Source organism: Gadus morhua, unplaced genomic scaffold (genome assembly GCF_902167405.1).
Source record: "Gadus morhua unplaced genomic scaffold, gadMor3.0, whole genome shotgun sequence".
Classification (NCBI taxonomy): domain Eukaryota; kingdom Metazoa; phylum Chordata; class Actinopteri; order Gadiformes; family Gadidae; genus Gadus; species Gadus morhua.
Window position 1 is genome coordinate 5,001 of NW_021964099.1, and position 27,907 is coordinate 32,907.

The following is a 27,907-nucleotide window of genomic DNA, read 5'->3' on the forward strand; positions in this document are numbered from 1 at the left end:
TCAGAGAGAACCAATCCACTCTTCTTTCAAGGAGAGGCGTGGTCAGAGAAAAGAGAAGAGAGAATAGAGAGGAGAGGAGGGTGAGGAAAGGAGAGGAGAGGAGATAGAAGAGGGGAGTAGAGGAGAGGAGAGGAGAGAGGAGAGAGGAGGAGAGGAGAGGAGAGAGGATAGGTTAAGAGAGAGGAGAGGAGGGAGAGGAGAGGAGGGCAGAAAGGAGAGAGGAGGAGAGGAGAGTGAGAGGAGGGAAATAGAAGGTAGAGGAGAGAGGAGGGGGGGAGGAGAGGAGAGGGGGAGAGGAGAGAAAGGATGGGAGAGAGGATAAGAGAGAGGAGAGGAGAGAGGGGATAAGAGAGAGGAGAGGAGAGGCGAGAGGAGCGAACAGCAGAAACTTCGGCAAACTGGCTCACACCGAAAACTCTTTGCGGGCCCAGAGAGTATAGCACAGAGCACCAGAGAGGGACGGGAGAATGCTGGGAGACAAACCCAGAGCTTTGTTCCCACCTGGGGGCCCCGGCGCAGGGCCTCTCAGAGCTCCTCCACAGCCCTGGAGCTCTGAGCACACCGGCGGAGATCTGATGTGGAGTACATCAACACCCAGCTCCACCTCCAGCGATGGATCAGATCAACACAGAGCTGCCGGTGTTATACAGTATCTCTGCTGCGTAGGCGGTGGAGGGAGGGGGTCATGCCCGGGGCCTTGGGCCAGGGGGGGGAGGCGGGGGTAGGCGGGGGTGTAGGGGTTCCCCCCCATGCATGGGTGTCTGATAGCCACTCAGTGGAGGGAGAGAGAAGCCCAGAGAAAAAAAAACCACCACACCTGAATCCTCAGCACTGATCCCAGCGTGTGTGTGTGTGTGTGTGTGTGTGTGTGTGTGTGTGTGTGTGTGTGTGTGTGTGTGTGTGTGTGTGTGTGTGTGTGTGTGTGGAGGGGTGTGTGTGTGTGTGTGTGTGTGTGTGTGTGTGTGTGTGTGTGTGTGTTTGTGTTTGTGTGTGTGGAGGGGTGTGTGTGTGTGTGCACACGTGCGTGTTTTTTTGAACCTGTGAATGCGTGTGTGTCTGTGTGTGTGTGTGTGTCTGTCTGTGTGTCTCTCTATGGCGTGCATGTATGTGTATGTGCATCACCCTCGGTGAACACACACCCACGCGACGGGTGCACATGGACGCACACGTGCAAAGACGCACAACGATGAACGGGTCTGCTTGTGTGATAACGAGTGTTTGACACGATGCACCGGGATTGAGACATGCAATGTGCCTGTGTGTCTGTGTGTGTCTGTGTGTCTGTGTGTGTGTGTCTCTGTGTGTGTGTGTGTGTGTGTCTCTGTGTATCTGTGTGTGTGTGTCTGTGTGTGTGTGTGTGTGTGTGTCTGTGTATCTGTGTTTGCTTGTGCGTGTTTGTCTCTGTGTGTCTGTGTGTGTGTGTCTGTTTCCGTGTGCGTGTTTTGTGTACGTGTGTGTGTAAGTGTGAGCGTGTGTATGTGTTTGTGTGCGTGTACGTGTTGGTGTGTGTGTGTGTGCGCGCGTCGGACCGAGTGTGTGTCCTTGTGTCTGTTTGATTGTGTATCTGTGTGTGTGCGTGTGCATGTGTGCGTGTGTGACCCTCTATGGGAGTGGGGGCATCACGATGTCACGATGTGATGGGGTCGCGTCCCCCCCTTGCTCCCGGGTTAGGCTGCGTTCCAACTCTGTGTTAGCGTGTCGTGTTTGATCGCTGCTGCTTCTCTGGGCACGTTGGCGAGGCCACGTATGGAAAGGCTTCTGCACAAGGATATGCAAAGCCCCTATATACAGGGAAATGTATGTGTGTGTGTGTGTGTCTATAAGTGTGTGTGTGTATGTGTGTATAAGTGTGTGTGCCTGTCTATAAGTGTGTGTGTATAACTGTGTGTGCATGTGTGTATAAGTGTGTGTATGTGTAAGTGTGTGTGTATAAGTGTGTACGTGTGTATAAGTGTGTATGTGTGTATAAGTGTGTATGTGTGTATAAGTGTGTATGTGTGTATAAGTGTGTGTGTTTCTGTGTATAAGTGTGTGCGTCTATAAGCGTGTGTGTTTGCGTGTGGAAATGTGTGTGTGTGTCTGTCTATAAGTGTGTGTGTATGTGTGTATAAGTGTGTGTGTGTGTCTGTCTATAAGCGTGTGTATATGCGTGTGGAAGTGTGTGTGTCTGTTCATGAGAGTGTGTAGGTGGGTGTAGGTGTGCGCGTCGTCACGCAGAGGTTCACATGTGTGTGCGCATCAAAATACATCCTCGCACACACAGAAACGCCGTTTCCCGTGCCTCCGTCGGCTGTGAGGCCAGAGGAACTAGTTCCCGGTCGTATCCCTACGCCGGGCGGCGGACTCACCGAGGACGGAGGCGGTGATCTGGCCGCTGTCCCCCCCCAGCTTGTTGCGGGCCTCGCACACGAAGGTGGTGTTGGCCGCCTCGTCCACCTTCCCCACCGTCAGCCGGTTCCCGCTCAGCACCGCCGAGTCTGGCAGCCGGCCGGACGTCCTGCGGGCAGACGGAGGGACGCAGAGGGGCTTACAATGGGCGGGACTTCCTGGTGGAGGACATGGGTAAGGACAGTTAAAGGGGCGGGACGTCCTATGGGCCAATCAGATAACCGGACGTTAAAGGGGCGGGACTTCCTTCGGGCTGACATAGAGAGATGGTTAAAGGGGCGGGACTTCCTGTGGGCCACAGAGAGAAACGGACGGTTAAAGGGGCGGGACTTCCTGCGGGCGGGCATAGACAGACGGTTAAAGGGGCGGTACTTCCTGTAGGGCCACAGAGAGACACGGACGGTTAAAGGGACGTGACTTCCTGTGGGAGGACAGAGACATTGAGAGTTAAAGGGGCGGGACTTCCTGTGGGAGGACAGAGATACGGGCTGAGGGCTTAGAGCAGTCGTGTGTGTTAAGGGTGTCGGACGAAGACCATCCTACTGAGGCCCCAGTTCTGGGGCGTGCTGGGATGTACTGTGATGTCCTCAGTGGTTAAGGACACCCTCCCCCCCCCCCCTCAGAGACGAGCTGAAGCCCCCTCACGACTCACCGCTGATGCTTTGACTAACGACCGAGCACACATTAGCGCGCGGCGCCACGCATCTGCATATCTGGAGTGTGTGATCCGTCGCAGAGGAGAGAGGGGGGGAGCCCGGGGGGGCGAGTGTGTGTGTGTGTGTGTGTGTGTGTGTGTGTGTGTGTGTGTGTGTGTGTGTGTGTGTGTGTGTGTGTGTGTGTGTGTGTGTGTGTGTGTGTGTGTGTGGAGAGAGAGTGGATGAGGTCAAGAGCTGACATTGTGAGTGAGTGGATTAGGTCGTCGGGACTGTGTGTGTGTCTGTGCGTGCGTGCATGCGTGCGTGCGTGCGTGTCTGCTCAGTATTCAGAGGGAAGATAACCTTGTCACACACATGCAGAGATGAGCACAAAGACCAACAGAGATGAACACACACACACACACCAAGAGACTCACATAGTGCACATACAGAAACAGACAGTCGTTCAAAAAGAGGCACATGCACAAGCACTCCCCCCACACACACACACACACACACACACACACACACACACACACAAATAAGAACGCATGCAACAAGCCATCTGTGCATCAGAATGGGAGGACATTTACATATTCTGAAGAGCGTGTAAACGCTGTGATGCGAAATGAAAACAAGGTACAGGCAGTCAGACAGGCAGGCAGGCAGGCAGACAGACAGACAGACAGACAGACAGACAGACAGACAGACAGACAGACAGACAGACAGACAGAACACACACACACTATGACTGTAAGGATGGATGTGTCGATGACTGATCGATGGCTCCATGATGGAGGGTTGTGTGATGGATAGATTAATGAACTCGTTAACGCAGGAATTTATGAATGGATGATGGATGAGATTAATAACTGAACGAGCTGATGATTGATTGGGGAAAAACACATTTGACGAACTATAGGCTAAGGTGCTGTGTGTGTTTGGGCGCACGCGTGTGTGTATGTGTTTGTGTGTGTGTACACGTGTGTGCGTGTGTACATGTGTGTGCGCGTGTGTGCTCATGTTCAGGTGTGTGTTTGTGTGCCTGCGTGCGTGTGTGCGCCCATGTGTGCGTGCTGATGTGCAGGTGTGTGTGTGTGTGTGTGTGTGTGTGAGTGTGTGTGACTCACGTCCTCCAGGTGACGATGGTGGGGGCGGGGTTCCCGGTGACAAGGCAGGTGAGCACTGCGTTGGAGCGGCCCATGTACCAGTTAGCGTCGTAGCCCTCGATAGACACGGTGGGGGGGTCTGGGGGGAGGAGGGAGAGGAAGGAGAGGAGGGAGAGAGAGAGGAGGGAGAGAGAGAGGAGGGAGAGGAGGGAGGAGAGGAGGAGGGGAGGAGGAGGGAGAGAGAGAGGAGGAGGAGGGGGGAGAGGAGGAGGAGGGAGAGGAGGAGGAGGGGGAGAGGAGGAGGAGGGGAGAGGAGGAGGAGGGGGAGAGGAGGAGGAGGGGGAGAGGAGGAGGGAGAGAGTATTTTAACAACTAAGAATGTATTAATTGTTTATCACAAATTTTTCAAGTCGATATCAATAAAAGATTTGAATATAGGAAGGATTCGAGTGCGTCTATTCGTTTGTCTGTGTTCATGAAAGAGTGTATGTGTGTCTCTGTATGTGTGTCTGCCTGTCATCTACGAGTGTGTGTGTGTGTGTCTGCCTGTCCTTCTACGAGTGTGTGTACGTGTGTACCTGCGTGCGTGTGTTTGCGTGCACACGTAAGAGTGTGTATGTGTCTGCCCATCTTCTAGTGTGCGCGTGTATACGTGCATGCATGCGCGTACAACCGCGTGCGCGTGCATGCGTATACCTTTGTATACGTGTGTGTGTTTACACCAGTGTGTGTGCGTACGTGTACGTGCGCGTGGATGTACGTGTGCGTGTGTGTATTCATCAGTATACCTGTGCTTGCATGTACCAGTAAGTGTAGGTGTATGTGTGTGTGTGCGTGCAGGGCCGTAGCACCAAATCCTGGGCCCCTATACTAGGGGGGGGTGGGGGGTCCGGGGCGAAAGGTAAATTTTTTTTTTTATTTTTTTTATTTTTTTGGTCATGGGCCCCCCCTCTGCCTTGGGTCCCCCCACAACTGTCCCCTTTGTCCCCGCAGTCCGACGGCCCTGTGTGCTTGTGTACGTGTTTGCGTGCGTGTGTCTACGTGTGTGTGCGCGTGCGTCCCTTACACTCCACGGACAGCGTGACCACTCCCACCCAGGTCTCCGTCTGCGTCCGCTGCGCCACCCTGCAGGTGAGCTGGCGGCCGTGGTCCGTCGCCTTGGGAACCAGCCAGTACTCGCTGAGCACCGTGGTGGTGCCCTCGGCCCCGGGCAGCGAGGCGTTGGTGCGGGGCCCCTCGGGGGCGCCCTCCTCCGGACCCCCGCCCAGCCACTGGATGGAGCCGGCGGGCTTCCCGTCGGCCGCCTCGCAGACCGCCACCGCCACCGCCTCCGAGCCCGCCTCCACCGTCACCGCACGCACCGAGTTACGGGGCTTGGCTGCAGACAGAGAGGAGGAGGTGGGGGTGAGGTGGGTGGAGGAGAGGAGGAGGTGGAGAGGTGGGTGGAGGAGGGGGAGAGGAGGAGGAGGTGGTGAGGTGGGTGGAGGAGGGGAGGAGGTGAGGTGGGTGGAGGAGGGGGAGAGGAGGAGGTGAGGTGGGTGGAGGAGGGGGAGAGGAGGAGGTGAGGTACATCCAAGACTACAGAGCAAACACAGTTAAACACACACACACAGAGAGAGAGAGAGAGAGAGAGAGAGAGAGAGAGAGAGAGAGAGAGAGAGAGAGAGAGAGAGAGAGAGAGAGAGAGAGAGAGAGAGAGAGAGAGAGAGAGAGAGAGAGAGAGAGAGAGAGAGAGAGAGAGAGAGACAGACAGACAGACAGACAGACAGACAGACAGACAGACAGACAGACAGACAGACACATTTAAAAAAAAGACAAAAAATAAAGAGAGAGAAAGAAGAAACTGTGTGCCCACACAGCCCCCTGTTGTGGCCTCCCACTAACCCCCCCGGGCTGGACCCCTGACTGGGTCTCTAACCGGGGTGGGGGGTTGGAGGGGGGGGGGGGTGGGGGGTCTTGGCATGGATAGAAGCGCTAGAAAACCCCTCAAAAAGCCCCTTAAGACCCCCAAGGAGGGGCCGTGGAACACCATCGCCATGGCATCCACATGGGGCGCCACTGCAGCTGCCATTGCAACGAAACAGGTCGGGAACTGCTGAACGCCATAGCAACCAAACAAGAGTCATCGCTTGAGACACCTTAGCAACCCAACGCCATAGCAACCAAACACGGTACATCATATGGGACTCCATGGCAACCAAACATGGTGATTCAGTTGAGAGACCTTAGCAACCAAACGCCATAGCAACCACACACGTTATATAACTTGGGACCCCATGGCAACCAAACATGGTACATCATCATCAACCAAACGCCGTAGAAAGTTAGCAAGGAGGGGTTTCACCAGCCAAGCCTTCCTTACTAACCCCTAAATACAAATCCCTCATTACTTACCCCTCCTTACTAACCCCTAAACACTAATCCCACCTTACTAACCCCTAATGACTAACCACTCCTTACTAACTTATTCTTACTAACCCCTCCTTACTTACTTACCCCTCCCTACTCACCTCTCCTTACTAACCCCTCCTTACTCACCTCACCTCACTAACCCCTCCTTACTAACCCCTCCGTACTAACCTCTCATGACTAACCCTCCTTACTATCCCTCATTACTAACCCTTCAGTTATGAGGTTCTGAATCCTTCCCTGATCTGAGATGTTATTCCGCCACCAGGCGTCCCCTCCTCCTCCTTCCCTCCATCCTCGTCCAAAGCACCCGGTCCTGATAACATCGTCGTCTCCGCCCACAGGCCGCTCTCTGCCTCCGAAGGTCTCCTCTTAGGAGGAATCACAACCGGTTCACATATCGGCAATTTTAACCGATTTATGCGCTTCGCATAGCCTCAACCTAATTCCTGTCCAGGTCTCGCCGGTCCGAGTTTATACCCGATTGCGCCGGACATGTTTCTTTAAAGAGACGCTAAAAGCCTGCACACCTGCCCCCACTTCGTTAGAGGGGCTCTGACCTAATTATATCCAACACCAGCGTGTCCCTGAGGGCCTAATTAACCACAGCCCGTTAGGCTGAGCAGGCGCTGCCAAGGCCTTCACACTCATTTACCCACGGCCTCAGCGCGTATTCTTCTGGACCCTGATCCGGCTCCAGTCAACGCCAGCATCACAACAACAAGCTTCTGAAAGCCTCCGTCTTGAAGACATTCAAGATGCTTTAAGGCATACGTCAAAATCACTTTTAAAGCCATACTTTCTTCAAGATGGCCATAAAAGCCTCCTTTAAGGCTCTTGAATGTCTTCAAGAGTGTGAATGTCTACAAGAGGCTTAAAGGACGCCTTACTTTTTATCACTTCACATTCAAGATACTTCAGCCTGAAGACATTCAAGAGCCTTAAGCGCGATACTTAAAGGACAATTATTTTCAAGCTTACGCCTCTTGAATGTCTTGCAGAAGGACGCTTTTAGAAGTCAGTAGTCTTTAGAGACATTGTGAAACCCGAATGCCCATGGTCAACCGAATGGAGTGGAAAGTGTGGACCACAACACACTTAAAATACAGCAAAGGCTTCAAGGAACTACAACCTACCCGTGCAAAACTACAACCGACCCCGTTCAAAAACTACAAAAAACATGGATCCTGACACAATGCAGGGACACACAATCGACTTTGCATATGTCTACACACACAGCCGGGTGTATTCATATACTGACAGACACACAGACTCAAGCCATCCATCCACGCAACAGTTGGCTTGCAGTGTATGCAATAAGAAAACAATTTAGCTGGCGACTAGTCACCAGAGTGCACTGCCGGTACGACAGGATATTGTATCATTCACTGCCAACCGAGGGACCCTTTATTCACATTCCAATAAGCCCTAATACGATTGGTCGGCGGGCGGAACTGTAACCAATAAGTTATAATGCAATTGGCTGTCGGGATTATCTATTCATACTTAAATACAGTGTGATATGATCGCAGCGTCGGAGGGTGGGGATCCAATAAGATATGATGTGACTGGCAGCTGGGGTCCCGGGATCCAATAAGTTGTAATCTGATTGGTTCTCCAGTGATTCTGTATCCAATAAGGGGAGAGAATACGAGGGGTCTTCGAGGGATTCTTCGTCTCCTCGCCGGAGCGCGGCGACACGAACGAGGCGCTGGCAAGGCGCACGTCTTGGCACTCCTCTGTAAGTAGCGACGGAAGATAATTAGTACGCCGCGCGATAGGCACTTCCTCCCGCTTCCTGCCAAGAGAGACGGGCGTGACAGGGCTTAGCTTTTGTTCGCCACCCGCTGAAGTCTCGGCGGTGAGAGTGGTTTCTCTCTCCCGGTGTGACAGCCAGCTCAGGCACCTTTTCTTCGCCCTCGCCCTCGCCACCCTCCCCCCTCTCCCCCCGCCGGTGAACCCCCGCGCGGCGGAGCCAACACTTCCATTGAAGCGCTGATTTGAGGCGCGGAGACAGGGCTGGGAGGGGCAGCTCTCGCAGGAGGACGTTTCCAAGGGCGGGGGGAGGACTCTGAGTTAATTTCAAAGCTTCGAGGAAACCGAATTGCGTGACAGGTTTTTCATTTTTGAAACTTTCAGCAGTCGACCGGGGATGGTTGTGTTGTTGTGTTGTGTTATGTGTTGTGTCGTAACTCCGGTGTTGGATACAGTCATCAGCAGACAAATGGAGAGGGTTGTGTCAGGCTATGTTACGTTGTGTTGTTGTAGCTGCGGTGTTGGTTACAGTCATCAATGGCGGGATTAGAATCAATCCCTCGATGGGGAGACGCCATCGAGGCCTCGGTGTTGGCGCCGGATTGCTAAATCTGTTTGTAATCCCCTTTTGATTAATAAGCAAAACTTTGAGGAGCCTGATGTGGAGAACAGATAAAATCATCTTAAAAGCGAACAGCCTTTTTCACCGATTACACCGCGGGAAACAAATGTAATCTGTCTTCACCGTCACAACTTCACACTAGTTTATTCATGCCCCCTCTGTTTCCTCGCCTCCATTCAGTCGCACCAAACAAACCAATTAAACACCCAAAGACAAAAGTGGCGTCTGGATCACTGCGGCGCCGCCACGGATAAAAGAATAAAGCAGAGCGCAGGAGAGCGGAGAAGAGGAAGCTATCTCCACGGCGGCACGACATCAAACGCCCGCCCGGAGGAGAGGATGAGAGGAACATCAGAGCGAGAGCCTCCTGACGCGGCGAGGGATCAGAGCGGAGGGGGACGGAGTCAGGAGCCCCCCCCCCCCCCCCCCCTGCGAGCTGCACCTGGGATCAGGTGGAGCCCGGCGTTGGGGGGGCCAAGGACAGGCAGCGGCGGCGGCGTCTCCAGGACCCCGGGAAGGGGGGGCCTCAGTGTCGGAGTGGGAGGGGGGGGGGGGGCATGAAAAGAGAAGCCCCTAGGGGGGTGGTGGTGGAGGTGGTGGTGGAGGTTGAGGTTGAGCTGGAGGTGGACGAGGTGGTGGTGGAGGTTGAGTTGGAGGTGGTGGAGGTTGAGTTGGAAGTGGTGGTGGTGATGGTGGTGGAGGTTGAGTTGGTGGTGGGGGTGGTGGAGGTTGAGTTGGAGGCGGAGGAGGTGGTGGTGATGGGGGTGATGGTGGTGGTGGTGGAGGTGGTGGTGATGATGGTGTGGAGGAGGTGGTGGTGGATGAGGGGATGGTGGTGGTGATGGTGGTGGAGGAGGTTGTGGGGGTGGTGGTTTGGATCAGTCAGATGTCTTTGACTCTACGCCAGGTTCGGGTTGACGTGCACTTGGCCCTGAGCTCACCCCTTCCTAAACACGCGTGTATACGCACTGAGGCCACTGAGCCCATTCCCTTAATCCCACCCACCCCCAGCCCCCTCATTCTCTCCCCCGTGTCACCGTCTCATGAAGGGCTAGCGCGCGCTAGCAGCGGCTACACATTGCTGCGTTTGATGTAGCAAGACAAAAAGACTCGACGCCACCTACGACTAATTCAATCCCCTTGCCACGGAGAAGGGGCCTGCCATGGAGCTAGCCCTAGCACCACCCAGAGATCAGAGAGCCACATCCCGCTCCGTCACGCTACGTCATCCCGCTCCGTCACGCTACGTCACGCCGCGATCGCGTCAACGCTATCGCGCGCCGACACACGCCGAGAAGATGGAAATAAAAAGTGCAATTTGCTTTTGATGTTTCCATTCCCCGATCTGCGTCCAGCATCTCTCAGCTGGGGAGACGGGGGGGGGGGGGGGGGGGGAGAGAGAGGGGGGAGGGCTAGAGGCAAGCCCAGCGGGGGAGCCGTGTGCGATCACTCACATCTGGAGACGGCTCTGCTTATCACCGGCGAGGAGTGAGGCGGGAGTGAGGCGGACGTGCGAGGGAGAGAGAGGCCGAACGAGGGGTTAATCCACGCCGAGGCACTCCGAGTGTGAAGCGCCTCGTCCCCGGCGCCTCGCAAAGCGTCTCACTTCCTCTCCAGACGTGGAGGGGGAGGCCAGTTGAGACCGGACCCCTTCAGGGACGCTGCCTTCACTCATTTTGTGCAGCACTTGACGTTTCTCGGTGGCGGCTCGAGGACTCGAAGGCCTCCGTGTGCTTTGACGATTCGCGGCCTAAGCTCTAAATCCCCTCGGATGAAAGGCTTTGTTAAATTACTTAATGTGAATTTGAATCTACTACAAAGACGACGGAGGAATTATTTATCTCAACTTTTGTGTAACAACGTCTGTCTTGTATTGCCTTGACCATTTCATTTTTTTACTGTTTTCTTAATCATACCGCTGGCACTTATTCTGTTTTTTTAAATTCCGCCCTCCCGCCTGTTGCCCTCCTGGATGTGATGAACCGACAACCACGCGTAGCACGTTACTTATTTCTCTTACTCACATCACCGATTTAAAATGTTTTTCCTGTATGGATGGATGGGTGGATAAACAAACTGCCTGTGAAGCCCTTCGAGACTACCGTTGATTAAGGACCAGACAAATACAATTGAAAGAAAGAAATTGAATCTCTCTCCTTTCCTCTTCAACTGACTCTCATCCCCACAACCAATCAGACGTCCCCTCTCAGCGAGGTCAGTAGAGTAGGACTCTGAAAGGGCCACACCACTCCACAAACAGTCCCCCCAAGGGCTCCGTCCAGGTGTGTGAAATAAGGAGGTTGTGGCCCTTTAAGAGCAAGAGGAAAGGGCGTTACTTCATTGGCTGAATGAACGGGTTCCTTTTGTTGGAACGCCGTCCGGCGTAATGTTTCAGTTGCAGGCCGGTAACCAACATCATCCCTTTCAGGCTGAATGGGGCCTAAAAAAAAAAAATGTTTGGTTCCTGTTGGTTGTCAGTTGAGGTCATGGGTAGGTGGGGAATTTATTTTATTTTTTTATTTTATTGTTTCCAACGGCAGCGAATGATATGTAGGTTGTTTTCATTTAAAAACGAGAAAATTCGCTCATCCTTGTACAGTATGAAGAGGTGCTGTACAAAAGCGTAATTATAGTTTGCATAATTTTTTTCTATTTATTATTATTTATTTTTTATAAAGCTCATAAAATAATTTGGGTCACACATAAATTGACAGGGTCGGTCGGAAACCGGAACCAAACTTTTTTTTTTTTTTTGGTCGTTTGGTCGTTATCTCCATGATCTAAGGGTCTAATGGTGCGTTCGAGTATTCTCTGCGAACCGACTCGGATCTCGGATCTGATGCCATGCCCACACTTCAAGCGTTTTATTATTTCGCTCGGTCGTTGGAGGAAAACATGGACGCCACCCGGAAAGCTGTCGTCGCAGTAGCATTGGCAGAGGACCAGGCAATCCAATATAAGTAGGCAATAGGCTATAGTCAAGTCAAGTCAAGTTTATTTATATAGCACATTTAAAACAACAGTAGTTGACCAAAGTGCTGTACACAAATACAATATATTTGTGTACATAGGCAGAGATACGGACGCAGTAAGGTATTGCAGTAATACGAGTGATTGAAATTACCATTTAAACCACCAAAGTGGTCCAAGCACAATGAAAACAGTTCATGCTTCAAGTCACAATGGGCGCAGCCATCTTGAATTCTGTCTCGGAATTTCGCTCTGTCATCACTGAGTTCAACCGAGATGGCGAGTTCGCCGTCCGAGGAAAAGGGGCGTGTTTGTGCGTGTCGCTAGGCAACGTCCTCGGACCTCCGAGACGGATGGATATTAAAACGCACCATAACCTCGTGGAACCGCTCCGAGGACTGAAGCCATGGATCCAGACGTGTCCAGTCAGATCTGGAACCAAGCCCTGCTCTGATTGGCCCATATGGACCCCACCCACAATATACCTTTTCTCTCCCTCTTATCGTTCTCTGCCTCGCTCTCTCATCCTCGCTGTCTCATCCTCGTATCACTTGTCTTCATTCCAAGCAGACATTATCTCGCGCCTGTCGAGTTTACACAAAGGCACACGTACAAAAGGTACAGGCACGCACACACACACACACACGCTAAGGCATAGGCGCACATGCAAAGATACTGGCACACACACACACCACAAAAGATTGCGCACCCACACACATAGGCTACCAACACAAAGGCTCACACACACACACACACACACACACACACACACACACACACACACACACAGGCACACACATGCACGCACAGTGAGCACAGCGCACCAACAAAGAGTGATTGCCTGTTGCATTAGTGGGTGTTGCTCTAATGGATATTATTCGTCTTCCAGATCCACTGCATCAGTTCATCTGCTGTCAGACACAATCTCCTTCCTCCCCCGCACGGCGTATACCCCCCCCCCCCCCCCCGAAGCCTCCTCACGCCGCCGTGTTTACCCGTCTTTGTTTTGAAGCCATATGCTTTTCGAAGCCCCCCCCCCCCCCGGGGCTTCTGTTTTCCCGTTTGAACAAACACGCTATTTGCATCTGTTCCGTCTGCCGCTCTATCAGAGTTCATCATCTTTAGAGAGCGACCACTCACCGCCGTCTCCGCTTCTTATCGCCGCGGCAATGGAAGGAAGAGCGAAACTGAAAGTGGAAATGATTCGATGGAAGTTTTTTCCCGCTCTGAATTTTATGTAAATCCGTGCTCCTGCCCGCTGTTCTGGTACGCGTGTTTGAACGCGGCGTCAAAACATCTTGATGCCTCCTTCACGTTATAAAACTGACTTCATGTATTCAGACGCGGCGACTCAATCTAACTATTTATGGCCATTACCGTTCAACAGTTTGGGGTCACTTAGTAATGTCCTTATTTTAGAAAGAAAAGCATTGTTTTTTCAAATGAAGATGCCATTTAATTAAAGGTCTGATCAGCGTTGTTGGGTGACATCACTTCTGTTGGTATTTGAAGTGAGGTCCCAAACAATCAAAGCCCGCTCGCCGCTACCTTCGGTGTTTCGTGCATCCAGAAAAAAATATCATGACTAGGGATCGACCGATATATCGGTCGGCCGATATTATCGGCCGATATTCGCGGTTTTTACGTGTATCGTATCGGCCGATACGCGGCTGATTTTCGCCGATTTTTATTTTTTTATTTTTTTTTACTTGTTCTACCTCACCTGTTTTTAATATTTGTTAAATATTGTTCATCTACTTGTTCTTACTTGTTCTACTTCACCAGTTTTTACTATTTGTTAAATATTGTTTTTTATATTGAAGTTCAATAAATGTTCCTTTAAAAAAAAAAAAAAATCGGCTCAAGAAAATCGGTATCGGCGTATCGGCGTATCGGCTAAGGCTGATGAAAAAATATCGGTATCGTATCGGCCGATCCCTAATCATGACCGCGCTGAAACAGCGCGACCTGGGCTTCCAATTTAAAATCTTTCATGTCTTTTAGTTCTCTCCATTTTTCCTTAGCCTTCCCGATACTAATTCTTGTCTTGGAAAATACACATTGACATTCCCTCACCCTCCTCCTTTTCCTCTTGGGGATTGATTCAGCCATTCTAGCTCCTGATAATTCGCCTGCTCAATCGTAGGTTGCACGTTGGTCTGCTGTCATTTTCTTCCCCAACAAGAGGCGTGATCAACGGGCGTAGTTTAAACAACTCTGTACGCAATTGGCCGCTTGCTGTCTCTTCCCTGTCGTCATTGTGTTAAACCGGCCAATAGCGCGCCAGGGGGAATAGCGAGCCTGGTGATTGGCTTCCGCAAAAGCGTATCGGAAGCAGAAAGAAATTGTATTGCTCCTCTCTCCAGACCCTTCGGCAGGGCGAATTCAAATCGTTGGGGGTACCCAGTCTACCTGATAATGTCAGACGCTGTCCTCCTTCTGCTCCCACTTCGCGTGCACGAGCGCAAAACCCCCCCCAACACCCACCCCTTGTCGGGTAATTGGTTTGAATACTATTTATTTGGGTCTTGAGTGGTTGTCAGTACCATTTGTTTTTGTGTACAATCTCGGAGCAGAGGCTGCCTACAGAGGCAGGTTTTTTTGACGGCCTGTTTATGGGGCGGGCAGCTGGCGGATCGTGAGGAAAGATCAGATGAACGCATCGCTGATACAACCTTTTATCAGAAATACAGTCTAGACATTGTAATGTGGTTAATGGCTATTCTAGCTGGAAACGGACGATTTTTAATGGAATATGTACACAGGTGTACAGAGGCCCATTTCCAACAACCATCACTCCTGTGTTCTAATCGTCCATGGTTTGCTTATTGGCTATTTGATGGTTAGAAAACCCTTGTTCAATTATGTTAAACCAGCTGAAAAATGTTTTCAAAGAAAAGTTTTCGATGAGTTTTCATGGAAAATAGGAAATTGTCTGGGTGGCCCCGACCATTTGAACAGTAATGTATAGAGAGCAGTCTCTTCTGTCTTTAGACAAAGGACAGTCACTTGTTGAATAAAGCCTTCTTTGATAAAGTTAACTCAGCCGTTAAGGCGTTTGAAAAGGTCACACTGACTGCACCAGATCGTGATTATCATCCGAATGTTTGCTGTTAAACGCAACTCTCTGATTTCCCTTCACATGTGACTGCGCTGAACTCTGACTTTTACAACAAAAGTTAAGATGGATTTCTCCGGCTTTGACAAGTTCCGTGCTTAAGGGGGACTACCGACCTCAAAGCACCAGGATTCTCTCACAGAGAACAGTCGATCCAAAACACCTTGTAGAAAGCTGCGGATTATTCAACTGAAGAAACCGCATCTTTGATAACTGTGAAATTAATATTGCAAGCAATACGGCACCCTGCGCAAGGTCGACCTGCTTGAGCTAATCTCATCAGCGAGCGAAACGCAAACAGACAGGTTGAATAGCGGGAACGTCAAAATACATCAAGCCCTCGCCGCATCTGCCGCTCTTATTAATAGACGATGCAGGTACGAGGCCGTGTATCAGCCGCGCTGCTCTTTTAGAAACGCTTGGCTCTGAGGCAAGGGGGCGGTGAGGGATGTTCTTACACAGGTCCAATCCACTGAGCAGCAGGTAGGGGTTCTACACCGCAACAACCGGTAGAACACGGACACTGGGGAGCCAACAGGACTTTAGACAGGACCCGAAATGCCTCAAGAGACCCGCGGGGCGGGAGGGGGGCGGCACGTGGCTCAGTAGATAGAGCGGGTTGGCTGGTAACCGGAAGGTTGCCGGTTCGATCCCCGGCTCCTCCTCCTCGCCGAGTGTCGAGGTGTCCCCGAGCGAGACGCCTCACCCTGACCGCTCCTGACGAGCTGGTTGTCGCCCTGCGTGGTCGACTCCGCCGTCGGGGGTGTGAACGTGTGAATGAATGGGTGAAAGGGAGGCAGTATCGTAGAGCGCTTTGAGGTCAGCGAAGCGCGGCCATGAACGCAGTCCCGTTTACTCACCCAGCATGACGAGGGTGGTGGTGCCTTGCTCGTTGCCCGAGGGGTAGGTGGCGTACTCGCAGGTGTAGCGGCCGGCGTCGGCCATGCGCAGGTCCGAGATGCGGATGGACGGGTTGTCCAGGGTTCCCAGGATGAAGGCCACGCGGTTCTCGAAGGACGGGTTGGGGAAGCTCTCGCCGTAGGTGGGGTGGAACACGGCGATGTTGTCCCTCTGGCCCTCCACCGGCTCCCAGATCCACGACACCTAGGGGCCACAGAGGATGCATCAATCAGGGGCCAAAGAGGATACACCAGTCAGGGGCCAAAGAGGATACACCAGTCAGGGGCCAAAGAGGATACACCAGTCAGGGGCCAAAGAGGATACACCAGTCAGGGGCCAAAGAGGACACACCAATCAGGGGCCACAGAGGATACACCAGTCAGGGGCCAAAGAGGATACACCAGTCAGGGGCCAAAGAGGATACACCAGTCAGGGGCCAAAGAGGACACACCAATCAGGGGCCACAGGCGATACACCAATCAGGGGGCACAGGCAATACACCAGTCAGGAGCCACAGCCAGGATATACCAGTCAGGGGCCACTGCCAGGATACACCAGTCAGGGGCCACAGGGGATACACCAGAGGGGCAGGAGGGAGAACGCACCGATCAGGAGACCACACCCAACAGTGAGATACACTAATCAGGGGGCAGAATCTAGAATACACCAATCAGAGTGCAGAGGCAGGAATGCACCAATCAGGTGGACTCGATTTCTGTCCGCTTTCCAGAATTTAGAAGTTCCGGCATTTCCGACGCGCCAACATTTTTGTGAAAAACATTCCAGTTGTGTTCATCTATATGCATTAGATGCAAATCGTTGGGGACATACTGTATATAGATATGTTTCAATACTGTTTGTGTTTTAATCTCCTTAGTGTATATTCTGCTTTCTTCATTTCTACTTTAATTCTATATTTGCCATTTTCCTTATTTTTTTTATACTCTCCATTTCCCACAGAATCCTTTTTTCATCTCCAGCAGAAGCAGATGTGACAGAAACCATCCCCTCAGGATTAGCGAACACCCGCTCTGAATCTAAGGACTATATTTACCCGTCGCCTCTTGGCTTCGCCATAATTCCCGATCGATTTCCCCCCGCGCGTTCATCCCCCTGTTTACATCCCGGACCGCGTTGCGCTCGCTCCATCTCCGCTAAGTACGGACGGATGTCGGTTCGGAGCCGGGTTATTCCTGACACCGGGATGGGCTTTCAGCCGCTGAACCCGGACGCATGAAACCAATGCTATCCTCCTCGTTTCCATTTTCTCCCCTGAATCCGAGCCCTGGACCCGTGAGCCGAGCCCTGGACCTGTGAGCCGAGCCCTGGACCCGTGAGAACCGGGCCTAACCTTTTTTTGGATAACTTGCGCTGTACGAGCCACTTTATTTCCTCCAACACACAGACTCCATACACTTATTTGTGGTAAGAAAAAGGGAAACATTTTGTGAATTGTTCTGAAAATTTAAATAGTTAATTGGAATATCGAATTCATACATTAACCTTTGTTGCCACCTTGTTCATAATATGAAACTAAATCACTGAAAATGCGTCTTTGCAATGCTTTTGTGTTTAGGTCTCAGGTGACTTTTCTTGTGATCCTTTTATAAATGGTATTATTTTGTGTTAAACCTGAGACTCAAGCATTTCATTTCTGATGTGAATAGGAAAAATAAACCATCTCGAAAAACAGCCACATCCTTTGTTATGTTCCTCTATTATGCATCTTGAAATGAAGGTATTACAATTTTCTACGAGCCCTCCAAATGTGTTTATGACTATGCCGGCTCTCTTGGGAACCCCCGTTCTAAACCTTCCCTTCTCCAGAACCAGAGGTCGGTCCCCCTCCCTCCCTCCCTCTCTCTCTCTATCTCCCCCTCTCTATCTCCCCCCTCTCTCTCTCTCTCTCTCCCTCTCCTCTCTCTCTCCCCTCCTCTCCTCTCTCTCTCTCTCTCTCTCTCTCTCTCTCTCTCTCTCTCTCTCTCTCTCTCTCTCTCTCTCTCTCTCTCTCTCTCTCTCTCGAGAGAGAGAGAGAGAGAGAGAGAGAGAGAGAGAGGAGGGAGGTGTAATCAGGGGGTAGTGCCTGGCCTCGCGGGGCGTCTGGGTAATAGTGGGGTTCATGTCAGCGCTGTGCTCCACTCATTACAGGGAAGCACACAGCATTAACCGGCCCTTCCTTTACCACCAGGTCTGACGCTCCGACAGATGGATCAGCCCGACGGCCAGTGGAGCGTACCAAGGGGGCGAGCTGCTTGGGGGTGGACTCTCACCAGCTTAGGCAAAAGACTCAGAGTTCACCACACACACACACACACACACACACACACACACACACACACACACACACACACACACACACACACACACACACACACACACACACACACACACACACACACACACACACACACACACACACACCTCTTACACCCTTATTGTATGATGTACGTCCTGGCACTTAAAAACAACACTTTGTGTAGCGTCTTATCCTAGCTATCTTTGTTGTATACAGGGGTTAACCTAGCATTTGTTAGTGCTTAGCACTTGGTTCTATGAACATCCTTTCTGTGCCGACAGGGATATGTTTTTTGTTTCTATTTATTCTGACAAATGGACTTATTGTACGTCGCTTTGGCGTCCCTCTCGGTGTTGAACCGGTGATTCTGAACCGGCTGGTAATAGTCATTGACTCCGCGGCGGGAGCCAAAAGAGGAGCCCTCTTAGAGAACAAAAGGGATGTGATGCTCAGAGTGGACCGACTGTGGCGTGGCCGTGTGTGGCGCTCGTCTGACGGGAAGCGGAGCTGTCGGCCAACAGCCACGGTGTTGTATCGTGTTTCTGTGACTGCGACCGGATGCCTGGACTCTCATTATGGTTAGCCAGCAAGCACCCCATCGCCCGTTTAAAATGTTATGGATGGATGGATGTCAATTATGGCAACCAGGGGGGATCAGGAGTGCAATGGTTGCCATAATTCTGCCCCTACTCTGAAGGAGGGATCCCTCCCCCACTCTGAAGGAGGGATCCCTCCCCCACTCTGAAGGAGGGATCCCTCCCCCACTCTGAAGGAGGGATCCCTCCCTCCACTCTGAAGGAGGGATCCCCCCCCCCACTCTGAAGGAGGGATCCCTCCCCCACTCTGAAGGAGGGATCCCTCCCTCCACTCTGAAGGAGGGATCCCCCCCCCCACTCTGAAGGAGGGATCTCCCACTCTGCGTTCCACCTCAAGATTTCTTCCTTGCTCATTAAGCGAGTTTCTTCTTGCCCTATGGGGGGCTAGGGTCAGGGTGGGCGGGGTCATAAACACACAGCCCTTCAAGCCCTTTGAGACTGGACCTGTGATTAAGGGCTATACACATAACATTTAATTGAATTGAATTATTGTTGGTCAGGGAGGGGGGGGCAACTCACGATGCGACTGGGGCAACACTAGTCCTTACAGCGTGATTCACCAATTACTGCTGTGGTCTAAACTGGGGGAAACCCATCAGGATTAGAATGGTTTCACTTAAGCACACGGAGCAACTGTAATTAAAGGCAGACTCAAAGACTTAGACATCTGCATTCAGAAGAAAGTAGACGTCACACAGGATTTGGATTTTAATTCCGAAAATCTGGAAGTGACATTGATAACCGTGGATCCTGGGATTAAAAACAAATCACCGTGCGAGGGAGCTGGGGAACATAAAACATATTTGCTTTTAATTAGAAAACCAAAACAGCCCAGAGAGCAGTCTGGGATTCCGAGCAGTCATTATGCGTTTAGCGAGCATTAATTTGATTTGCGATACCATAGGGCACAGAAACCGTCACACAACACTTGCTAGGTCTTAACTAAATTATGATTTGGGAGAGAGAGAGGGGGGGGGGGGGGGAGGGGTTCAGCTGTCCGAACCAATTATTGGATTAAAGTCCCGAGTTTAACGAGGGATGTTTACAGCGAAGGCATCGACATGGCTGCCGTTGCACTTGTGAAATCTCAACAAATTGCGTATTGAATAGATGCTTGACCCCAACACACATGACACACGTGCTGGCAAAAACCTCTACACACTTGTTCTGGCCACAAGACACACCCGACCTATAAGGTGTCTCAGAATCTCTGAGAGGGCGTGGCAGGGACACACCTGACCAATCAGGTGACCCTGATCACTGAGGGGGCGGGGCAGGGACACACCCGACCCTCAGATGTCTCTGATCGCTGAGGGGGCGTGGCTACACCTGACCTTTCAGGTGTCTCTGATCGCTGAGGGGGCGGGACTACACCTGACCCATCAGATGTCTCCGATCGCTGAGGGGGCGGGGGGGGTTGCCAACGGAGAGTGACAGCCTAACCGAAGCGTCTCGTGACACCACGACAACACGCGCACACCGGCTGTCGTGATCAACACATTAAGAGCGCGAGCTGGCGTCCTACGAGCATGGGTACAGTAAACGCCCGCCGTCCTCGTCAATCAAGACACGAGTAATTGAGCCAGACGTCAGTGTGTGTTCACGCTGATTGACAGAACAGCGGGGGGCCGGGGGCGGGCGCGCAGATGTGCGACTGCAGGGCTGTCACTCAGCGTAATCAACGGAGTGATGCGCACATCAAAACATCGTTAGCTACACTGACGCGCCGCGGGTCCCGCAGAAACCCTCGCCGCAGCGTGGGGCTTCCTGCTCCCGTGTAAACGGCGGCGCTTCGAGGGGGGGGGGGGGGGGGGGTTATCTAAAGCGTCTCACACCGCCCGAGTGTCAACATCCTCCGCGTGGCGGGGCCCAGCGGGAGTCGAACCCACACCCCCGCTGTTGTTAATGGCGGTCTGGGATGGGGCTAATGCGGCGGTGGAGGGACGTACAGAGGGTGCAAACAGAGCCAGCTGCCAGGGCGTTACATACAGCTCTGGAGGTACACCCTGTTTGGTAAGGAGGCTGCACTATCGGGGAACAGTGTCTCTGCCAAGCTCTAGCGCTAATGGAACGCTAATGGAAATAATAATACAAATAACAATAAATAACGGTTGTTATAATGTAAATACCTTTGGTTATGGAGATCTGGGTTGAATCCTTTTCGTGACGCTACATATTTTACGTTTTCGGTTTAGAGTTTGTGTGACTACCGAGAACCACGGCCGACTTAAAGATGTAGTGTGTAGTAGCTACACAGGGGTGTAGCTACTATACACTACAGAGCTACACCAGCGTGTCTATGTTCCCCGGGTCCTATGTTCCCGGGGTCCTATGTTCCCCTCTTTGTTTGAGTGTTGTACAGCCTTATGAAATCTGTTAGATATTTCCCAAATTCCGTTTTTTTTGTTTAGTTTTTTCTGACCTCTCCTTTTTATGATTTGTGCTTATTTGATTATCAGAAGAGCGTCTACTTGTGTAGATTAATAAAACCATGGATCGATAGTGAGCTTGAAGGAACGGCAGACAGCTGCTGATAGCATCGCTGTATTTCACCACGATAGCTCGTAGTTACGAATATCACAGTTTGCTTTCGGCTTTAGACTTTAAGTGGTCAGCACATGTATTTTAATGGGTCCGATCAATGGTCTCTCTGAATATTTTCTAGTTTTAAGAGGGCTAGGCTGGACAGAATCCTTGACGTGGTTCTCAAAGTAGGGACAATTTGTGAGGCGGCAGTATTTCTATAAAGATGTCAGTCAAATTATCGAACATTTAGCAAATTCCTAAATATTCCACTTTGTAGCGGTGATTCCATTCAAAGGGAATCATAGGGTCTACTGAGGGGGGGGGGGGGGCTCTACTGGGGGAGGGGGGGGCTCTACTGGGGGGGGGGGGGGGGGTTTGGGCGTTCTTACCTGGGTGAGTTTGGTGTGGCCGCCTGCGTTCACAAACTGACAGCGGAGGTCCACCTCCTCGGTGGGGTACGCCTCCAGCTCCTCCTCCACCCTCACCCGCTGCGCCTCCACACCTGCAGGGGGGAGAGAGAGGGGGAGGACGGTTACACAACGGTGCCATGTTGGAGGATGAGAGGACGGTTGCCATGACGCACGCTGCGCCCGGTTTTATTTGAGGGTTTTTTTCAGCAGGGGGAACTGAGGTTTGGAATCACAGACATTTTTGCGAAAGGTACCGACTGTATGATCAGAGAGAGAGCGAGAACGAAAACGAGAACGAGAGAGAGAGAGAGCAGGAGAGAGAGAGAGAGAGAGAGAGAGAGAGAGAGATAGCGAGAGTAGGAGCGAGAGCGAGAGAGAGAGCGAGAAAGAAAGAGAGAGTGAGGAGTAGAAAGGCCCAACAGATGAAGGCATGCGGTCCGCAGCGTACATCAAGCGAGCCCTGAATCACAGAGCCCTTTGATGGAGTCCGTGGGCAGCGACCAGCAGGCCCCACTCATTACCCTGTACCCCCCCCCCCCCCCACCAGCAGGGCCCCTCCATTACCGTCAGTCTCCCCCCACCAGCCGGCCCCGAGCACGGCCAGAACAAACACACCTTCTGCCCCTGAAGAACCAGGACCCCCCCACCCCCCCTCCGCGGGAGGGCTGGAGGGGCAACAGAGAGGATCATGGGAGAGCAGGGGCACCACCAACCAGGTGCGGTGCAACAGGGAGGATCATGGGACGTGGGAGCAGTGGGGGAGGGAATGAAGGGGCTGAGGGAGGCGAGAGAGTGAAGGGGGTGAGAAAATGGAGGTGGTGAGGGAGTGTCACTCTCTCTCACCCGTCCCTCTCCCTCCCTCACCTCTCTCTCACCTCCCTCACCCTTCTCCCTCCTCCCTCACCTCCCTCTCTCTCACCTCCCTCACCCTTCTCCCTCCTCCCTCACCTCCCTCTCTCTCACCTCCCTCACCCTTCTCCCTCCTCCCTCACCTCCCTCTCTCTCACCTCCCTCACCTGCCTCTCTCTTTTTCTCACTCACCTGTCTCTCTCCCTTGTCTCTCTCCCTCCTCCCTCACCCTGCTCCCTCCTCCCTCACCCGTCTCTCTCTCACCTCCCTCACCCTGCTCCCTCCTCCCTCACCTGTCTCTCTCTCACCTCCCTCACCTCTCTCTCACCTCCCTCACCCTGCTCCCTCCTCCCTCACCTGTCTCTCTCTCACCTCCCTCACCCTGCTCCCTCCTCCCTCACCTGTCTCTCTCTCACCTCCCTCTCTCTCACCTCCCTCACCTTGCTCCCACCTCCCTCACCTGAGTCTCTCTCTTCCCTCACCGTTGCCTCACAGCGTTTTTCATTCATATTCAAATCCATTTTTCCGATAAATAATACATGAGAGTACTAAGTGGGCTTTGCTAACGAACGCTGGCTGCAGAAACACTTATGAATGTTTGATAGGATCACAGGAGAGTCTGCTGGGAGTGTTGTTCTGCTTTACGGTATTTCCTTTAACCACTGGTTTGAACTTTATTTTATTTAATTGTCAATCGCACAGGAAAAAAGTTTATCAAATGATTGAAAGCCAACAAGTTCATTAAAAACCTTCGATTATTTTCCGTCAAAATAATTTATTTCAGTATTCGCTAATTGCCTCTTGCTGCTCGCAGAACTTATAACTTTTCTAATTTGACGGAATAAAAAGTTAAACTATAAAGTGTTCAATAATAATCGTTTTTATATAAAAAGTGTTAGATAAAGGCGCACAAATGAAAATACCTAACGCAAAATGTTCTTTTACATCCTGTTCTCGATCGTAAACAGAACTGACTCGTGAACCTCATGAAGCCGATGTATTTGTTCTAATTCTATTTCCCGAACTAAGCAACCTAACAGCCAATCAGCTGCCCCCACGCCAGCGTTTGCGTCATCAGGTGACATTCATCAACCAATCAGGGGACTAACATGTCTTTGTATCAGCAGGCTACCGCTAGCATCTGTCTCCGACAGGATTCTGTAAACCACGATGATGATGATGATGATGGTGAAGAGCATGAGGAAAAAAGGCGGACGCTTATTCCCGGGTCGCTCGAAGTGCTGCATTTTGGTCGTAGCTCAATGGTAATAAGAGAAGTTTACACACACACACACACACAAACGCATACACACACAAACACACAATGGTACTTTTCAATTTTAGACACACACACACAATTAAACCCACACAATTACACCGTGACCTTGTTGCTTTGAAACACATCAAAACCACACACCACACGTCCGCTCCGTCCTCAGCCCCCCGTCCTCACCCAACCCCCCCACTCTCCCCAAGGTGACGCATTCCCGCTCTTTTCGTCGCCGCAACAAGGAAAGGCGGGAGAAAAGGCTAAGTGCTAGGCCAGCCGAGGGCTAACCTTGCTGATTAAGGGTTGATTGGCGCCCTTACGTCTGTGCCACAGCGGGAAGGTCGAAGCCCCTTTCAGAATGGAAAGCAGCGAGACACGACAGAGCTCGTATACCTGGGAGGGCTTTAACAGACCAGGGGTCGTCGTGGTTATGAGCGCCCATGAAGAAAATCGGGTTTAGTAAAAAAAAACATTTAGCGCAGAACTTTTTGATTGCGGCCCGAACGACGGAGCTGTTATTTGAAAAAGGATTACAACCAGAATCCGTTGGTGTGGACTCAAAGCCTGAGTTAATCAACTCCCCCCATTTTAAATCAACATAATTATCGCTCAACATATTCAATATGGAGGCTTTGTGTTTTCTGTTTGTGCTCTGTTTGTCATGCTATTTATATTTCTATAGTGAGAGAGAGAGAGAGAGAGAGAGAGAGAGAGAGAGAGAGAGAGAGAGAGAGAGAGAGAGAGAGAGAAAGAGAAAGAGAAAGAGAAAGAGAAATAGGAAAGAGAGAGAGAGAGAGAAAGCGATAGACACACACAGCAAGAAAGAGAGAGAGAGAGCTTTGAAGATGATGATGATGATGATGATGATGAGGTTGATCGTATTTCAAGGGCTTTGCTTATATTGTTTTTCCGCAGACAGACAGACAGACGGAGGGAGATAATGAGAGATTGAGGGTGCGAGTGAACAAGAGGAAGAGGAAAGAACTTAACAGTAATGAAAACTGGAGGAAGAAAAGTTTTTTAATAATCCGCGTGTGAGGTGCAGTGAGTCGGGGGCGAGGGGGGTTGGGGGGGGTGATGAAGAACAGAGACCCCAGCCAGACTTATGAACTGATGTAATGGGGAGACTGAAATAGAGAACCAAGCAACCTCTCTCTCTCTCTCCCTCTCTCTCTCCCTCTCCCTCTCCCTCTCCCTCTCCCTCTCTCTCTCTCCCCCATCACCGTGCAGACTCCTGAAGGTGTGTGAGTGTACCAGCGGTGGTGGTTGTACAGTGAGTCTTCCAGGCCGGCCGTGGTCTCATTAAACAGAAACACTCTTCCAACCGGGCCGATCTGTTTCTGATCAGCGCTCAGAGGAGGCAGGCTCCGCCTCCCCTCTTCCCCCCTCCTCTACGCTCCCCCCTTCCCCTCCTCTCTCCCTCCCCCCTGCTCTCCCTCCCTGTCCCCCCTTCCCCTCCTCTCTCCCTCCCCCCTGCTCTCCCTCCCTGTCCCCCCTTCCCCTCCTCTCTCCCCTCCCTTCTCCTCCCCCTCTCCCCTCTTCCTCCCCTTCCCCTCCGCTCTCCCCGGAGAAACCCTTTAAACTTCCAACATGGCGTCCGCGGAGCCCGCCGTAGCTCCTCTGCGTTAATTCCTCCGCCGCCCCTAATTAGCCAGGTGCTGAGGGCTCCCCCCCGCTGGCTTTAGTGTAAACAGAGAGAGGGAGGGTCTCTCCCTCGCTGTCCCTCCCCGTTCTCTTTTATCTCCCCCTCCCTCCCCCCTTCTCTCCCTCTTGTGAACCCTCGCTCCCCGGAGAAATGAATCTCTTCTAATTGACGTTTGAAGGCTTCTGGCTTCTTGCTATCGCTGGGATTCGCCGTAGAGGCCCGTGCCAGATGCCATAAGCTACACGTAGCGTAGCCTGTAGCATGCACTGTAGCTTAGCATGGCAAACCGGCTTCAAAGTCAATGGATAAAAAAACATCCCAAATCACCCGCTGAATTGTGTTTTGTGTGTGTGTACGTGTACGTGTGCGTGTGCGTGTGTGTGGTCGGGGGGGTCGGACAGAACAGTAAACCACGTCATCCAAACAGCTGTTCCGTGCCGCTGGCTGTTAGCGGCGATTAGCACGTCGGCGTCGACAGCTGTTCTCCGCTGTCAAGACGCTAAAGGGTGCAACAAATTCACACCTTTCACCGCGGAGAGCATCGTTAGCATTGTTAGCATCGTTAGCATGTTAGCCCGCGGCGCGCTGGCATCAGAAGGGCTGTGGCCCCCTGGATGCGAATCCTTTTTTCGTAGGACGGTAGGGGCAAGTACCGCCTTTTTTCGCCTCTGATTGGTTAGAATGGCTCTCCTCCGATTGGTTATGGTTATGTTTAGGTTTAGGGTTAACCCTCAACTTAACCCTAATATAAACCTAACCCTAACACTATCCCCCAACAGCTAGAACTAATCGAAACTTGATCTAAAGGAGAGCCCTTCTAACCAATCAGAGGCGAAAAAGGAGGTACTTGCCCCTACCATCCTACGAAAAGAAGATTTGCCGCCGGGATCGACCCCCGAGGAACCCCCCCCCCCCCCCCCCCCCCACACACACACGCTACGTCTCGCTCCCCCCACGCAACACTCACAATTTATGCATCACGCGGCTAATGTGCGGTTTGGTGGTCGACTCCCCGCAGAGCGCACCACCAAACTGAAAGTGATTGACTTTTGGAATTAGTTAAAAGAAAAGAGAGAATCGAGTCATCTCCACGGTAACAACAAAAAAGCTCTGAAATCAAACAAGCGCAGATTGTGTGCGCCTGCGGGCAGAAGTTGACCACACGCACACCGACACACGTGCGCCCACACACACACACACACACACAAGCGTTGGCATACATTTCAAACTAGCGCCGAGGAGAGGAGAGGAGAATAACAAAAGATGTCAGAGAGAGAGGAGAGGAAGAGAGAGAGAGAGAGGAGAGAGAGGGAGAGAGAGGGGAGCGAGAGCGAGAGCGAGAGAGAGAGCGAGAGAGAAAGACAGGGAGGGGGATGCCTTCCGTCTGGCATTTGTTTTCTCTACGTCTCTCACTGTGAGTAGCGGTCGGAGATAAGCCCCGAGACGCACGGGAGACAAACGATAAGGGGAATATATCGCTTGGCATGAGTGACTGTCTAACAGTGACAAACACACACACAGGATGGACACACACACACACACACACACACACACACACACACACACACACACACACACACACACACACACACACACACACACACACACACACACACACACACACACACACACACACACGTATGCGTAACTGACTGTAATTGGCATTTGACAGCCCTTTAGCTTGGCATTTAGCAGCTAGCATGGGCTCAGCAGCAGCAGGCGGTGCACGCTGATTTACGATGCGCCGACGTGGAGGGGGGGAGGTGGAGGACGATGTCGCTCAGTATCAGCCCCCCCCCCCCGTTAGCGAGCGTTTGACAGCTCGACGTGCGGCCACCTCCCTCCAACGTCGACTGCGGTTGAAGGACCGGGTGGCGCCCGGTGGGGGGGGGGCACGCCGAGCCCTGAGGTTCCGGGTTCGATCCCCGGCCCCCGCAGCCTCAACTGGAGGCCTTGCGAAAGCAGGACAACCCCCTTACCCCTCCCAGTGACGCTCCTGGAGTCGGATCGACTCTCGGTTCACGTCGTTAAGGGGCAGTTAAGGGTGAGGGGACGTTTTGCTAAGGGATGACCGCCAGTAGGAAGGAAGCGCTCAGAGGACAGGACTGAACCGCTCAGCGAGGTGGTGAGTGCTCAGAGGAGCTTATCGCCGCGGTGTGACCCACCAGGGAGTCTGCGGTCGGGCAGGTCCTCAGCAGTGGTGTTATTAAGTTATTACGTTATTTAGCGGTCTATAAAACACATTCTGGTCTGAAGCCGAGCGGAAAGAACCAATGTATACGGAGGACAAAGCAGTGTTTCTCTTTAATGACGATATCGTTTATGGGGCATAATTGACTGATGTACGTTTCAATAATTCATGGGCGCTGGCCACAGATGTGCGTGTGCATCATTAGGAGGTAATTAAAA

At 52.0% G+C, this 27,907-nt stretch overlaps 1 protein-coding gene across 1 annotated transcript; it reads right to left on the reverse strand.

Annotated features, from left to right (window-relative positions):
* Positions 1-2,106: 2,106 nt before the first annotated feature.
* LOC115539030 (nectin-2) lies at positions 2,107-23,830 on the reverse strand. Its single transcript, XM_030350228.1, has 7 exons — positions 23,716-23,830; positions 22,299-22,399; positions 21,714-21,908; positions 15,867-16,110; positions 5,199-5,510; positions 4,154-4,271; positions 2,107-2,497 (listed from the first exon to the last, which is right to left on the reverse strand). Exons 1-7 carry the CDS (start codon positions 23,828-23,830, stop codon positions 2,308-2,310), a joined length of 1,275 nt encoding a protein of 424 aa, XP_030206088.1. The 3' UTR covers positions 2,107-2,307.
* Between the last annotated feature and the right edge of the window lie 4,077 nt (positions 23,831-27,907).